The 16,280-nt window shown below is 41.1% G+C and overlaps 1 protein-coding gene across 6 annotated transcripts in view; it reads right to left on the reverse strand.

Moving 5' to 3' along the window:
- Positions 1-16,280, reverse strand: part of Ano4 (anoctamin 4) — a 394,739-nt gene that overhangs the window by 44,546 nt on the left and 333,913 nt on the right. For all 6 annotated transcript variants that reach the window (XM_015998459.3, XM_015998460.3, XM_076554596.1 and 3 more), the window contains 2 exons: positions 16,026-16,122; positions 9,732-9,792 (listed from right to left, as the gene is read on the reverse strand). In XM_015998459.3, the coding sequence (XP_015853945.3) occupies positions 9,732-9,792; positions 16,026-16,122 (158 nt within the window). The remainder of the gene's footprint in view (positions 1-9,731; positions 9,793-16,025; positions 16,123-16,280) is intronic.

Consider the following 16,280-nt stretch of genomic DNA (forward strand, 5'->3'; position numbering starts at 1 on the left):
TCTGAGATGCATTCCTGGTGCACAGCAAAAGAATTGTTGCTAGGAACATGTTTACTCAACAGTACTTCATACAGTAGGGTGGTCCAAGAGACCGGAGTGGGCACTTATGTAAGCAAGAAATTACTTCTATTTATGCTACAGAAAGATGTTAGATCTGTGTAGTAGAATGGTCTAGTCATATCTTAATGAATATAGGTACTTTACCATGGGGAGAAGAGGTTAAATTTCATGTGGCTCTTGGGAAACTACTTTGAAGACATGAAGATATAACCACCTGTATTTTATTTCCCTTATAGATCTTAGAATAGTCTCAAGCTATTTACCTACAACTTCATTAATTTTACTTATAAAAGAGGGATTTTCATTTTCTCTTCCTTTCTATCCTCATTCCTGCTTTGTACTATTACCTAATCTTCCCACAGTGAGGTTCACCTGAGGCATTAACCTCAATCCCAAACAGCAATCCTTTTGTGACATTAAGTTGACACGCTAGGAAAATACAAGACGTCTCCCCTCTTAGCACAGGTAGGAATGGGGGTAGGGCTTATGTAAATTAGTGCTCAAATATAGCAACCTCTTCTTTCTGTGTGGTATACATTCCAACACCTCTATAGATGCCTGAAATTGTATATGGTACCAAAGTGTGTGTATTCTACACCTTTTACTATTTGGTCTTATTGCAGATATTAGCAACCCAACACTCACTTTTTCTTTCTCATTGAGTAGAGAATTCCCATATTTTTACTCAGGAAGCATTTTATAATATCTCTCTGGCATATACACAGGAACAACACTGGTATTCTTCAGGTCCGTTATTAAGACCATTCATAAGAAAAACAACTTCAACACAAGCCTTGTCATACTGTGACACTCAATCTGATAACTGAGGTGGCCTCTCGGAGTAACTAGAAGATGGGTAGCACATACAATGTGGATACTCTGGATGGAGTTGACACACCCCATGGAGAGATGGAGGTGGGCTGTGTAAAATGTCATCATCTAGTCCAGAACAGTGTACAATTTGAAACATAACTTATTTCTGGAATTTTCTATCTAATATTATTGAATCATGGTTGACCAGAGGTAATTAAAATAGAAAGAAAACAAACAAAAGCAAACAAATTACAGCCAAGGCACTATTAGGCCAGAACACTTTTTAGCTTAGAATCATATACAGATGAGAAGACTGATATTGTGATGGGACACTTAATGGTGAAGATACACACTATACTTAATTATTTTCTGAAGTAGAACAGTCATTGTCAATTTCAAATAAAGTTGCAGCAGGTTGTTACAATTTCTACTACAGCCATTTATTACATTAATTTATTGAAACTAGACATGGCTATAATCCACATGATCCTAAATAACAGGCTTCATCTGGGATTGAAGATTTAGAAGGCAGTAGATAATGCTTCCTCAGGCTCTCTGTTTTGTTTTGTTTAGTTTTTCCTGGATGGAGAGAGAAGATGAAGGCATATGACAGAAGAAACCTAGCCATTAATCTGAATGAAAATAAGGACTGCCTGCTTAGATTCCATGGAAGGCCAGGGGTTTGTGGATTAAAGCTGATTTGGCTTCTTTCTGGAAAATACAGCCAATGGTTAAATTCTGTAAACAAGAAGAAAGAAGCCGCTGAGTGACTGCCCCGTCTCACAGAGGCATTTAGAGATGCTCGGCAGAAACACTCTTCCCTTTGATTATCTCTTAATTCCCATGCTGTGTTCCCTAACCATCACACAGCTAGGAAACGACAGAGCCGGAATTTTGTTCTGATTTGTCATCTGTCTTTTTACTACTAGGTTACACTTTAATCTAAACTTCTATTGAAGTGATAAGATTCTAAGAGAAAGAGAAAGTTTATTTTTCCAATTTTTTGAGGGGGGCAGGTATTGTGCTGAAACAGCTATAAATATGAATGGGCTATTCCAGGGTAATACATTTAGTGGGAGAACCTGGCATTTACTTGTATCCTTCATACAGATCTGTAATCTTCCAGAGGGCCCAGAAAACCCACACTTATTCCAAAAGCTGCAGGGGATACAATGCTCTTTTATTTATTTATTTATTTATTTTTGTCTACTGGTAATATAATTGGTTTTGAAATTTGACTCTTTATATTTAAAATGCCTGTTCTGGAATGGCAAGAGAAGAATTATGCTGCTTGTTAGGAAATAGCTCTAAAGGCATTTCCCTTATATTTGAAAAATTAAGAGACTTACAGATCTTTTGGTGTAACTCCCTGCTAACTTGTCAAAAGCTTGAGTTCCACTTATATGAATAAAAATAAGAATAAAGGCTAGGTAAAAATGGCAGTATGCATGAAAAGGAATGGGTAGCTTTTGTTTCTGAATGGGGGACCTCTCCCAAAGCATCTGATGATGACTGGCTGCTCCCAAGCCAATCCGATGACTCAAAGCTGGAGACCCAGCTAGGTTTTTAGAGGTCTTGTTCTGTAAACATATGGTTCTGGTGTTGCTCTCCAGGAAATAATAATAATAATAATAATAATAATAATAATAATAATAATAGAATAATAAAATGATAATAATCCAATAGTTGATAGTAATTATTATTGATTATAATTTATTATTGATTTAATAAATGTATTATTATGCCGGGCGTTGGTGGCGCACGCCTTTAATCCCAGCACTCGGGAGGCAGAGGCAGGCGGATCTTTGTGAGTTCGAGGCCAGCCTGGGCTACCAAGTGAGTTCCAGGAAAGGCGCAAAGCTACACAGAGAAACCCTGTCTCGAAAAACCAAAAAAAAAAAAAAATGTATTATTATTATAAATAAACAAGGTTCTCACTTTTGAGGAAATGTAGAATGAATTACTTTACATACACAACCACTTTCCCCACCAATACTAATTTCTTTTTAAAGATGAAACTAGTAACGCTAACAGATTTAATTTTTTTATCAGTCCTTTATAACTTTCTGAGAATGTTTGTTTGGATAAGACGTGGAGAACTAGACCAGTATGCTTCTCCCAAGACATAAGAAACGGAGCAAGGAGGGCAATTCCTAACAGCCTCACTTGTAAAATCCACACATACAAAAGGCACTGAGCTAAGAATTATAAACTCAAAGCTAAGAAGGCCACAGAGCACAAAACTGAAGAAGGGGGAAAAATCATTTAATAGTGAGTTGGGGATTGGAACAAATTGAGGTTGGTGCACCAGGTAAAACGGCAGACATTTCTCAGTTCTCATTGGCTGGGTTGCAGAAAAAGCCTCACAATTTTCAAGAGAAAAAAAAAAATAAAAATCTTCACATAAACCATATCAGCATCAAACTAACAGCATTAAATATTGTTATTAAAGAACCCAAGCAACCTATTTTTGTAACACGTTTACTAATTTACGAGACCCAACAGAGGCTAGTGTAATCATGCAAATGAGAAGCTGAAAAGTTTATGAGATACTGTGATATGTCAAAATGAGTTAATTCCAGAGTCCAGGAAGCCAGGAATGAAGACATATTTTAATAAGATCAAAGCTAACTGTCGGTGCCAGCACCTTTGAGATGAGCACATGAATTTATATGCAGGACAAGGGATTCACAACTCACAGGGAGTAAAAGCCTGAGAAGCCAATTTGTTAAAGTCTGATCTACCATAAAACACTCTAAAAACATCCTGATGGAAACCCAGTGTCTAGGGGTGTTCTATATAATAGGATCAAACACTGCTGGCTAATCAAGCTGAAAGAAATGGTTCTCAAGAACCAGGCCCCTCCCTCCATTCACTTAACAACCATTGACTCCATTAATTCAAAAGTCCCAAATAATTGGTTACATGTAGTGATTTCCACGCTTAAATGAGACATGATAATACATTTGGTTTCACAAGCATCCTGACAAAGGGATTTTTTTTGTTTTGTTTTTGTTTTTGTTTTTCGAGGGTTTCTCTGTGTAGTTTTGGTGCCTATCTGGGATCTTGCTCTATAGACCAGGCTGGCCTCGAACTCACAGAGATCTGCCTGGATCTGCTCCTTGAGTGCTGGTGTTAAAGGCATGCACCACCGTTGCCTGGCTGACACAGGGATTCTTTTTTTTTTTTTAAATATAATTTATTTATTTTTATTTTATTTGCATTGGTGTTTTGCTGCATGTATGACTATGTGAGGATGTGAGATCTTGAGTTACAGACAGTTGTGAGCTGTCATGTGGGTGCAGGGACTTGAACCCAGGTCCTCTGGAAAAATAGTCAGTACTCTCAACCACTGAGCCTTCTCTCCAGCCCCCAGGGATTCTTGAGAGTCATTTTAAAATAGTCTCTGTCCCAAATGTATTTTCACATTCTGTATTATACACCGATGTTGGAAAAGTATGGAAAAGAATACCGTTTCTCCAAGTCACATTAGCTTTGGGAATGCTGACATTTCTGAGCTGGTAGCTGAGGGAACCCCACAGGCATTGGAGGTTTTTTTTTTCCAAGGGACTACAGTTTCATGGGGCCTATTAAGGGTGTGCTTCCTTTTTGTAAAAAGGTACCAAACTTCAGTGGTCTGAGGACTTTCACTTTCATGCTTGAGGGCTTAACTACTAAAATATAATAAAATAACTATTACCCACATGGCTAAAAGACAGCGAAGAGCTGCAATAACTGAGAGATAACTGTAGCTCACTCAGGGTTGCTACATCAGCTCATTGCTTGGAGTCACCAGGACCAAAATAATGGTCTTAATGTGTCAGGGAGAAGGACATCAAAGTGAGGCAGGGTACTAGCTAGAAGGCCACCTTGGGAAGACTTGAGAGAAAGTAGTGTCTTCTGGACATGATAGGACCACTGTACTCATGAACATATGACAGCTATGGCTGCCTATACAAGACCTGTACAAGAGCAAGCTGGTTAGTGTTCTAGCGTGGAGGGGGAGGTGTCTTAACAGCCCTACCCCTAACTGGGAAGCTATTGATGGTTGATGGTAAAGAGAGCCAGTTTTCTTTAAGGGTGTGGCCTCTGCTAGGCTAACCATGACACCACACCCATGAGTGTGTGTGTGTGTGTGTGTGTGTGTGTGTGTGTGTGTGTGTGTGTGTGTATGCAGTACAAACTGGTCTTAACGGACACAGAGGTATCAAAAGAAGAAATAAAAATGGCTAAGAAACATCTCCAAAGTCCTCATCACTTTTAACAAGTTGCAAAGTGCAAGTGAAAACAACTTTGTGACTTCATCCTATCCTATTCAGAATGGCTAAGATCAACGAAATCATGAGCAATGAAGGCTGGCAAGGGTGTGTGTGTGTGTGTGTGTGTGTGTGTGTGTGTGTGTGTGTGTGTATGTGTGTGTGTAAAACACGTATTCACTTTTGGTGGAAATGCAAATTGGTACAGCAACTCTGTCAATCAGCGTGGAGAATTCTTAAAAAGCTAAAAATAAATCTACCACATCATAACCCAGCTATACCACTTGTCGGCATATGTCCAAAGGACTCAATACCTACCACATAGATATTCACTCAGCTATGTCCACAGCCTGCTCTATTCACAATAGCTAGGAAATGGAAATACCCTAAATGCCACTGAACTGATGAATGGGTAATGAAAATGTGGTACATATACCTAATGGAATATTCTTCAGCTGTAGAGAAGAATTAAATAATTAAAATTTTCAGTAAAGGGATGGAATTAGGACATACCATACATGTGTGAGGTAACCCAGACTTAGAAAGACAAGCACTGGTTTGTCTCTTATCTGTGGTCCCTAGCTTCAAATCTTCCAGGGTAAATGCAGATCTCCCCCTAATCCAAGAAGCCCCTTGCTGCAGCAGTGGGAGATGTTGCAGATGGCTGACAAATGCAGTGAACAGCTGGCCGTGGGTACCCATTCTCCACTGATGAAACTGCAAATGCAATCCCCACACTTAAGGCTCAGGGAGCATCATGAAAGAAGGGGCAGAAGGATTCTAAGTCAAAGGACCAGGGAGCCTGCCGTGACACCGTGTCTCCCAGAAATAACAGGGAAGCTACAGACAGGAAACCTCAACAATATGTCCGTCTAAACAAGACCCGAGCAATGATAACACCAACAGACACACTAACGTGGAAGTTAGTATGTTAGTATGGAAGGGGAAACCTCATGGGGCCCCATCCCTTGACCAAGAGCTACAGGCAATTAACAACTTGCTGAAAGAGAAAGAAACAGCCTCTCCTGGGGGTGGGCTCCTTAATTGGTTATCCAGTATCAAGTGGTCAGCCCTGAAAAAGAAATTATATGCAACACTCAACAGTCAGCAGGTTGTACTTATATGTATGTATATATGTAATAATTAAATTATAATATATATATATATATATATATATATATATATATATATATATATACAGTAAAGAGAAGGAGGTCATGAATTTGAGTAGGGGAGTAAAGAAATATGTGGAAGGAGTTGGTATATATAGATCATATATATCATTAGCCCTCATCCTTCCAACTGGGAAAAGCTCAGACCAACTGAACTACCCACAGAGGACACTCTTCAGCCTTTTCAGCCACCTTCTGTACAGTGTGCTCTAGGTTCCCAGATTTTGTGAGCTGTTACCCATGCTGGGGTGGGCTCTGGTGATGCAGCTTTGAGTCATTTCTGCTCCTTCAAGTAATGCCTCAGCCACGTTTATGTAAGTAACCCTAGTAAAACTCACGGATCCACCAAACTGGACTTTGGTGGTATCTGTCATCAGTTCCCTACCTCAGGTGAGTAGATGTTAGTTCATACCACTCCAGGGATTGTACCAGCCAACAGCACCCAGTGTCCAGTGACAAGGAGTGTATAGTCTGCTACTAACCAAGATCTTAATTGATGTGCCCTCTGGAGGAGACTTGGAAATGGCTCTAGAATAGCACAGACAGTGTCTGGCTAAAACACCAGACTCCATTTCTTATTAGCTACCTCGTAATTTTGAGTAAGCCGAGGAGCTTCTCTGGGCTTCTAAGTCCTTCCAGTTATAAGATGGAAACAGTGATCCATTCTGATGGTTTCTGAGAAAGCGATGAACTGTCATATGTATACACACCCACACATAGTGGATATTTTTAATCATATGCCTTTTCTCTTTTGACTATACAATACTATTTTAACTAATTAATTTTTAGTGTGATGTTTTTATTAATTATGTGACAATATTGTTTTTTTGTTGGACATGTGGATAAGATTACAAAAGATGAAGTTATACAATCTCCAGAAACAAAAGGCCAATTACAATAACATGAATTTAAAACGAGGCAGATTTCCTTTGCTAATCCCTTACAAAATTGTACAAAACCTTTCAATTTGCACAAAGTATCCACTACCTTGTCATTTTTGACTGGAGGGCTTATGGAGCCCCATGGTTCACCTCATTGCTTTTTTGCTGGGGTTAATTTTAAAAACAACATTGAAAAGTAAAAAAAAAAAAAAAAAAAAAAAATTAAGGAAAAAAAAAAAGAGGATTCAGAAGAGGATTCGGCAATGAAGATCAGAGGGAGATAATCTACTTCCTAACTTCCAGGTCTCTGCCAGCATCTGCTTTCCTAATGATCCTTCATTTCTCTCTAGGGAGAGAAGCTAATTTAGTCCACAATTATCCTGTCCCTCGCCTCCTTGTGAACACAAAAGGACACAGAGGAAAGAGCCACATTGTACCTTTAGTCCAGAATCCTGGGTTAATGCTGTAACTTGAAAATCTCCATGGAGCCCCATTGCCATACATGTGGGAACACGAGCAAAATAACATGCAAGCCAGGGTGGGGACAGTGCTGCAGACTGGCTCCAAACAGAGTTTGATTGTTCAGCAAACGAAGTCAGCAGCACACCCACCCAGAGGTCTTGCAAATCACTCTGTCTCATCAGCTTCTGTCTTAGCAATTATCCTGAAAATAGAGTGCGTTTGTTTTCTTAAACGCTGTAACGTGTCAATCCTGAGACATGATCCTGACAGGATGAGACTGAGCTCCATTTAGAATTTATGTACCTCTACAAAACATCCCCATCCCAAAGCAGCAAAAGTGGGGTTCAGGATGAACATTATGTTTTGTAATCTGGAGGCTGGGATCTCCAAAGCTGAAGCAGCTGCTTACAAATACCCATGCCTCTTATAAAGCTAAGGAGCTTTATAGACAGGCTGCTCATGTTAACTGTCGGCCTTGGTTTTTAACGGCTTCTATTTCAGTTTCCTCCGCTATTACATGAGCATTGTAGCTTTCCTGAAGGTTGTGGTGGGGATTAAGTGAGATATGTACAATGATTACGACTGTGTGTAGCAATAACCACATACTATCAGTATAGCTGTCATTATTTTTGGTTGTTCTGGATCACTGCAAAAGATACATGCCTTTCTGCAAAGGAATACCTGGGATGATGGATTCTTGCTTTCAAACGAGCACATTTCTGGGAATAACATAGGACTTAAGCAATAAGTTATCAATCAAGATGAAGCAATTTAGAGGATGAATTATCTAAGGTTTGCTTTGCCTAGAGTTGCCCTAAAGTGTTCCTCTGTGACAAAAATGTCTTAGAGGAACTCTACCAGACTCGTACTGCATATATTCCAAAGCACAGAGCTGTCAAGTCTCCAGCCTACCCACTTGTAACCTTAACATCTTCTCAACTCCATGCTCCACCACCAACCAGTCAATCTGGGCAAAGGGACCATTGATAAAACTTAGTTGTCATTCATAGAACTGGACAACCTGCAAAAAAAATGCGATCTCTTTTACAATAGCATTACTGGGGAAGAGGTGACAATTCTACCTTCCAGACAAAGGGCATTGTGCCAACATTTCACTTCAGTATAACCTTAGAGGTTAAGTTGTGGGAGGATAAAACTTATATCACTCAAAAGATCTATCAATGGGTATCTGAAATTGGAGAAATATTGAAGTAGGTATGGGAGGTTTGTATTTAATTCTTCCTGAATGACATCAAGAGACTGCTCATTGTACATAAACATACCTCACTATCACTAGTAGACTACTGTTCAAGGAAGAGCTAGCCTTTGGGAATGCTAGGTGAGGATGCTTATGGCAGCTTTATCCCTGGCTATCACCAAGCGCTTCTAATATCCACCAGTATGCCTGGAAGCTACTTCCATTTTATATGTGGCTGGGACCAGAAAAAGTTATATACCATGGACTGAAGAAATAAGTTCATTTTCTAAAGTCATTTCATTTGTAACAAAGGCAAAACTTAAGCACTGGTTGCCTATTATACTTCCTGATCATGATACCTATATGTTCTGGGGAGGCAAGATATGTATTATTTTTTATCTTTATCTCAACCCTGTAACCAAAACTCTGTGAAATCATTGGCTTAGTTCTTCTTCCTCCTCCTCTCCCTATTGATAAGGGATACAAATGCATTGAGGATTTAAGGATAGCAAAGTGGTGAGATATTGTCACATATTCCACCAAGGAAGATAGAACTCCTACAGGAACCAGATTATTCACAGATAGCCTAAGGATGCCAACATCTTTGATAGCTATCAGCCATAGAAGGATTATGAGAAGTGGAGATGGCGGATGATTCCAAGGAAATTGATGAAGCTGTCCAAGATCTTAAAGAAATATCGGACATATTTCCCCTGTATATTATCACTTTCAAAGTAAACCAAGTAAATCAGTGACCTGTTTGTTGTCCACAGAAAACCCAACTGAATTTTTTCAAGCTTCTTCCATTGATATCCAGGGTGAGGCTCGAAAGGAACATGCCACAGGGCAGATAAGGGTGACTTGAGCTTTTCGGCTGCTGTTCACTTACCCCAGACGGCCATGAACACAGCAAAGAACACAGTAGCTCCATTGTCAAAAAGGTGAGTCACCTGGGAATAACAGAATCGGTTCAGCTAGTTTCTCATGAACAACACTTTAACTGCTATATTCACCGCTGCATAAAAAAAAAAAAAGTTATGGTGATGCTGTGAGCTTTATAAGGGTTCTTTGGTGAATATTCCCCTTGACAATGAGCAAGAAGGGGCTGGGTGTCTTCTGACAATGAAGTTCAGATGTGGAGGAAAGAGTTTGTTCCCTTTACATCAGGATCATGTATTTGAACACTTGTCAGCAGCTCCAATCGTGTTTCTAAGAATTTCACTTTGTGTGTCTGAAAACTCTCATACATCTATGTAGATACGGATATAACTATACTTAGGACCAGGAAGGTGCTCATGTTGTTGGTTTACATGTTCTTAACTCCCCGAACACTGTTTCTAATGTCTACAATTTACTTGTAGCTGGAGTTCTTTCCAGTCCCGCCCGGGCCCGCAGCCACTCAGACCCAAATAAACACACAGACACTTACATTAATTAAAACTATTTGGCCTAATGGCTCAGGCTTCTTGCTATCTAGTTCTTATATCTTTTTTTTTTTTTTTTTTTGCTTTTCGAGACAGGGTTTCTCTGTGTAGCTTTGTGCCTTTCCTGGAGCTCACTTGGTAGCCCAGGCTGGCCTCGAACTCACAGAGATCCGCCTGCCTCTGCCTCCCGAGTGCTGGGATTAAAGGCGTGCGCCACCACCGCCCGGCTAGTTCTTATATCTTAAATTAACCCATTTCTATTAATCTATAAGTTGCCACATGGCTCCTGGGTTACTGGTACTTTACACCTTGCTTCTCATGGCAGCGTCTGGCAGCGTCTCCTGATTCAGCCTTCCACTTCCCAAAATTTCCTCTCTGCTTGTCCCCCCCCCCCTTTACTACACTTCCTGCCTGGCCACTGGCCAATCAGCGTTTTATTTATCAACCAAATCAAAGCAACACATTCACAGCATCCCCAGCAATTTTTTTTAAATTTATAAAATTAGATACAATTTTATTAAGGATTTAAAATTATGCATTTCAGACTTCTAGAATGGAATAGAACCATAAGGAGACTGACAAAATGTCATAATGAACACTGACCCCTGGGTCCACACAGCACATTCTCATTATACAACGAGAACCAGCTACCTGTTTACTTTGGCAATAGCTAGGTAGGGAAAGACTGTTGCTCTGACTGATTGTTAAATAAGATGCTGATTGGTCAGTAGCCAGGCAGTAAGTATAGGAAAGGTGGGACAAGCAGAGAGGAGAATTCTGGGAAGTGGAAGGCTGAGTCAGGAGATGCTGCCAGCCGCTGCCATGAGAAGCAAGGTGTAAAGTACCAGTAAGCCACGAGCCACGTGGCAAATTATAGATTAATAGAAATGGGTTAATTTAAGATATAAGAACTGGATAGCAAGAAGCCTGAAACATTAGGCCAAACAGTTTAAATAATATAAGTGTCTGTGTGTTTATTTGGGTCTGAGTGGCTGCAGGCCTGGGTGGGACTAGAGAGAACTCCAGCTACATTTACTTACTTCAGAAACATAGCTACTTTGCTCCTAAAGTTTTGAGTGACGTTTTGTGGGCTACATTACATTTCAGCATTATAAATGCAAGAGACAAGAACCATTATCAAATTCACTCTCACATTCATTAAAGTCTGAGATAACCACTGTGTTTACCCACTTGCTAGAACCCAAAGACAGTGAGTAATACCTTTTTACCAGAATACGATCTAAAGTTCCATTCTTACTGCAAAAAAGCCATACTCATTTATACCTCCAGTCCAAATCACACCAAAGGCCACGGCAAATTGATGGCTGATAGTTTCATAAAGCATAGCCTTTGGGGCATTTTATGTTTCCCTAGTAAAGTGTATACCTTACTGTCCCTAAAGAATAGGCCCAGCATGAATAGGTGTTTTCTTGCCATATCATAGTGTCAAGTATTTTGTATTATTCCAAAAGTTTATGTTCTTTCTTTCTTTGAACATAGGAGAGCTGGGTAGTGTTCAAACACTAAATGTGACACAAGTATCTAAATCCTATTCTTTTCATACGCCAGATGGAATGTTGCACTGGAATTGGCCGCCCAGCATCACATGATCCGACAGCTCTAAGAGTGCATGGTGGGTTCAGGCTCCCTATCTGGATATTTGGTGAATGTAGTAGCTTGTAACATGAGAGTAGGTTCTCAGTTGAATTGTGGCTGTCATTTGTGGCTGCCTAGATCATTCCCACCCACACAACAGATGTCTCTTAAGCTGTTTCCAAGAAGTACATGATCAGTAGGACCCAGAAGAGTACTTCCTTGGCACAGGATATATAAACATTTGAGGAGACAATTTTCTGCTGTGCTTATCAGTGGGAATTAGAATAGATGAGAAAATGGGGACTTCTGGTTCCTAGCAAAGTGGTAGTCTAGCTCATCTGATGGTTCCCTTGGCCAAATCCCACCAAAGAAAAGCAAGAGAATAGGCTCCACATACTAACAAAATGTGTGACTAAAGACCTCAAGATGTTTCAAGGAGATGGGCAGTGGTCTCAAACCGATCAGTGTGGGGCATGTGTATGTATGGGCATGCATATGAGTATAAGTATGCATTTCCATGTGTGCATGTATGTGTGAAGGCATAAGATCAAATCCAGACATCTTGTTTGATTATTCTCCACCTTATATATTGAGGTGAGGTCTCCCAGTCAAACCTAGAGCCTGCTGACTCAGTCAGTGTAGCCAGCTTGCTTAGGAGAGTCTCTGTCTCTGCCTCTGACATGCTGGGATTACAGGCACAATGTCACATCCACCTGGGGCTTTACAGGGGTGCTAGGGATTGGAGGTCTGGCCCTCACACTTGCGCGGCAAATGCTTTACCTGCTCAGCCATCTCCCCAGCCCAGCAGACACTTGCTGAAGGAGCAAAGACTCTAGAACAACAGAACAAAAACTGCAGCGATTTTTTTTTAATGATGGGGATGAAACCCAGAGCCTCATACACGCTAGGCAAATGCACCACCACTGAGTTTTACCCCCAGTCCAAAGACCAAGAATTTAAAATAAGCACAACAAGGATACTTTAGGAGGAAGGAAGGAAGGAAGAGAGAAGCCTGGAGGTACAGCCATCTTCCCATCCCAGCAAGTGAACCTGTCTGCAGAATGACAGTGTACACAAGGTATTGGAGAGCCACTGGGGGGTGGGGGGGTCTGGAGGGTGCCAGCTTCAAGCTGGGAGCTACTTTGTGATTTGTTGTTGTTTGTTTACAGAAAACAATAAGCTTGCCAGTCTCTTTTACTTAAACCACTTGGAGGTAGATTTCAGGCTCTTGTACTTGTCAAGGATGAGGGTAAGGTACCATCTGATGAGAGAGCAGAGCATCTGCTGGCTGGGCTGGATTTACTCTTGGTATACAAGACCCACAGACTCACTCTTGACATTTGACATTTCTTTTTTTTCTTTTCTTTTCTTTTTTATTATTTCATTTAATTTTACAATACTATTCAGTTCTACATAACAGCCACAGATTCCCTTGTTCTCCCCCTCCCTGTCCCCCTCCCCTTCCCCCCAGCCCACCCTCCATTCCCACCTCCTCCAGAGCAAGGTCTCCCCTGAGGACTGAGATCAACCTGATAGACTCAGTCCAGGCAGGTCCAGTCACCTCCTCCCAGATTGAGCCAAGCGTCCCTGTATAAGTCCCAGGTTTCAAACAGCAAACTCATGCAATGAGCCCAGGACCTGGTACTGCCTAGATGCCTCCCAAACAGGACATTTGACATTTCTAATAAGTGACTCTAAAGGAAGCTTGTAGACTTCTGATTCTGTCACTCCTGACTTGAGTCTAAAGTTTTCAGAGACGATCAAACACAAAATCCAGAGTCTAAACATCATACAGCTCAGGTGGTAAGGAAGACGTGTTGTGTGGTCTGGTAAACCGAGGCCCATGTTTATCAGGTTTACTGTCCCATGAGTAAGGATGAGTAGATTTTACTTCTCTGAGCAAAAATGATGGCAATAACACCTGCCTCAAAATTGACATGCAGGTTAGAAATAACACACACTACCTAACAATTATGGAAATAACCTAACATTAGAATTAGGATTATTCTACATTTCTGGCAGAATTACTGCTAACAGAAGCTCCTGGGAAATTTGAGTACTCTGAACTATTCATGATGCTTAATTAAAGGACTTATTAAGGATTTCCTAGAAAGGGAATTTCGCTCGAGCAACTCTTCATATTAGAAATTCTTTCATAAGCAACAAACACACACAGAACACCAAACAAATATTAAGCCATAAAAATTTGATGATTTCCAAAAGCAGGCTTTTAAAACATAAATTATCCCGTGGCTTTTCAATAAAATCGCATTGCTGACAAAGGTTCTTGATTTCTTAACTGTGCAATTCCTAAGGTTGCTCTGCTTAATTCATCCTTCTAGTCTCCATCTACGTGTCCTCTAAAGAGAGGGAGAGGCACTTTGTGCTTTTTTGGTCTCTTGTGACATATACTTAGAGCCCCAATCCTTTCAGACTCACAGCTGACTGCTGCAGCTTGGGATCTGCCCACGGGACTCAGCACCTGCAGGGCTGCAGCCATTATGGATGGGCGGGCTGTGGGCTGCCTATCAAGTGTTCTCTTGTCCTAAGTGAACAAAACAGTACAAAGCCAACAGAGTAATTAGCCAGATCCAGGCTGCTGTAATCACAGATGTCTGATAAAGTCTGCCAACCCCTTTTATATCTGGAATCGAGGCAAGCACATAGGCAGTGGATCTTAGGAAAGACTGTGTTGACCTGGACTCTAGATTTTGTTTGCAATTATGACACTGCCCTGAAGTTAAAAAAAAATCCTCTAGGAATTTGATGGATGTATCTAATATTTTGTTAAAGTAAGATGTACCATGAGAAAGGGGCATGAGATAGCACATGACAGAAATCATAGTGTCATGTCCTGAGCATTTTTCAAAGCACCATTCAGCTATCAGGATGTGTCATGGAGTGGGTCAGAGAGGAATGGTACTTAATGCACTTAAGAACAACAAGCTTAGTCCCAGAAAGGCAACACCTATGCTTGGGCAATGGGCAGGGAGCTGGGCTTGATCTGGTTACTGACAGTAATGATAAAGAAAAGCTACCTCGCCACAGTTGTCATTTACTGAGATCTTACTGTTGGGTATGTCCACTCTGTGGATGAAAAGAATCTCAGGATCATAGAGCTTAAATAACTTGTTCTTGACAAGCAAGTGATAGAGAGTAGAGTCAAAACCAAGCCTGCATGTAGAAGAGGTTTCCGAGAATAACGCGTGGGTGTCTGGGTTCCTGGTTAGTCACAGAATGTCAAGAGCAGGGGTTTCAGCCGTCTTCTCTGCCATGGATCCCTTTAGTAGTCTGGTAAACCCATGCATCTATGATAGGTAATACTGAGTTGTCAACTGGATCCTGTCTAGAATCACTTAGAAGACAGGCCTCTGGCCATGCCTGGGAGGGACTATCTTGATTAGGTTAACTGATATGGAAAGCTCTGTCCACATCAGTGGGCTGTATCATTCCCTGGGCTTGAGTGGTGGACTGTCGGAACAAGAGGAAGCTGGCTAAACACAGATTCATCCTCCCACACTTCTGACCGCAGATGTACTGTGCTTCCCGCCACCATGCCTTCCTGGCCATGTTGGATGCTACCTTGGAATTGTGAGCCCAAATCAACTCCTCCCTTGTTAAGTGCTTTTGCCAGAGAATTTTGTCACAGCAGCAGGAAAGGAAATTAAGACAGCACCCCTTCTATGACTAACCTTTTCTAATGTAAACCATAAAGTCCATTGCTTCCCGGCCTTTTGGCTAAGATCATGGGCAAAAATAAAATTCACTGGATTATAAAGAACAAAGCAACACAAATCACATTGATGCTCCCAGAATTTACGTCACGAGAGACCTGTGTCATTGCCCCGACATGGGATCAGTAATAAATACAAACCACTCAAACAACTACAAAAACACAAACTGAGCTTGCCCTGACTCCAACACTGTGCTCTTCGCACCAGGCTACGGTGCAGCATCCTGTGATGGTGCCTGGAGACGCATCTTTTAGATGCACCACATTCAAAAGGCTTTGGCATTGGAACGCTGAAGGCTGACGTTCCCACCGTACAACATAATTTGAGGTTCAAATGCAGGAAATAACAGAGGGAAAAAGCCACCCAGTGTTCTGCGGGAAGTTTACGTTAAATTCGGTCCCACCTACACTGTGGCCTGTTTAGACTTACCTTGGCATAAACACAGCTGTCCGACAGCCTCATGAATGGACAGTATTTGTCGCATACAGGACACATGATGATATCTGTCGCTTGGCAGACTTCTTTACTGAAAAAGAGAACAGAGAAGGACGGCCTCTTGATGACACGGAACGTATTTCACTTCTTCCTCTGAAACACTGCTGGAGTGTCCGGCTGGCAAATAAGACCCAATATGTTCATCTTGTGCCCCAGAAGCTTTTCAGTCTTTTTTTTTTATATGAATGT

This window comes from Peromyscus maniculatus, chromosome 18, assembly GCF_049852395.1.
Source record: "Peromyscus maniculatus bairdii isolate BWxNUB_F1_BW_parent chromosome 18, HU_Pman_BW_mat_3.1, whole genome shotgun sequence".
Classification (NCBI taxonomy): Eukaryota; Metazoa; Chordata; class Mammalia; order Rodentia; family Cricetidae; genus Peromyscus; species Peromyscus maniculatus.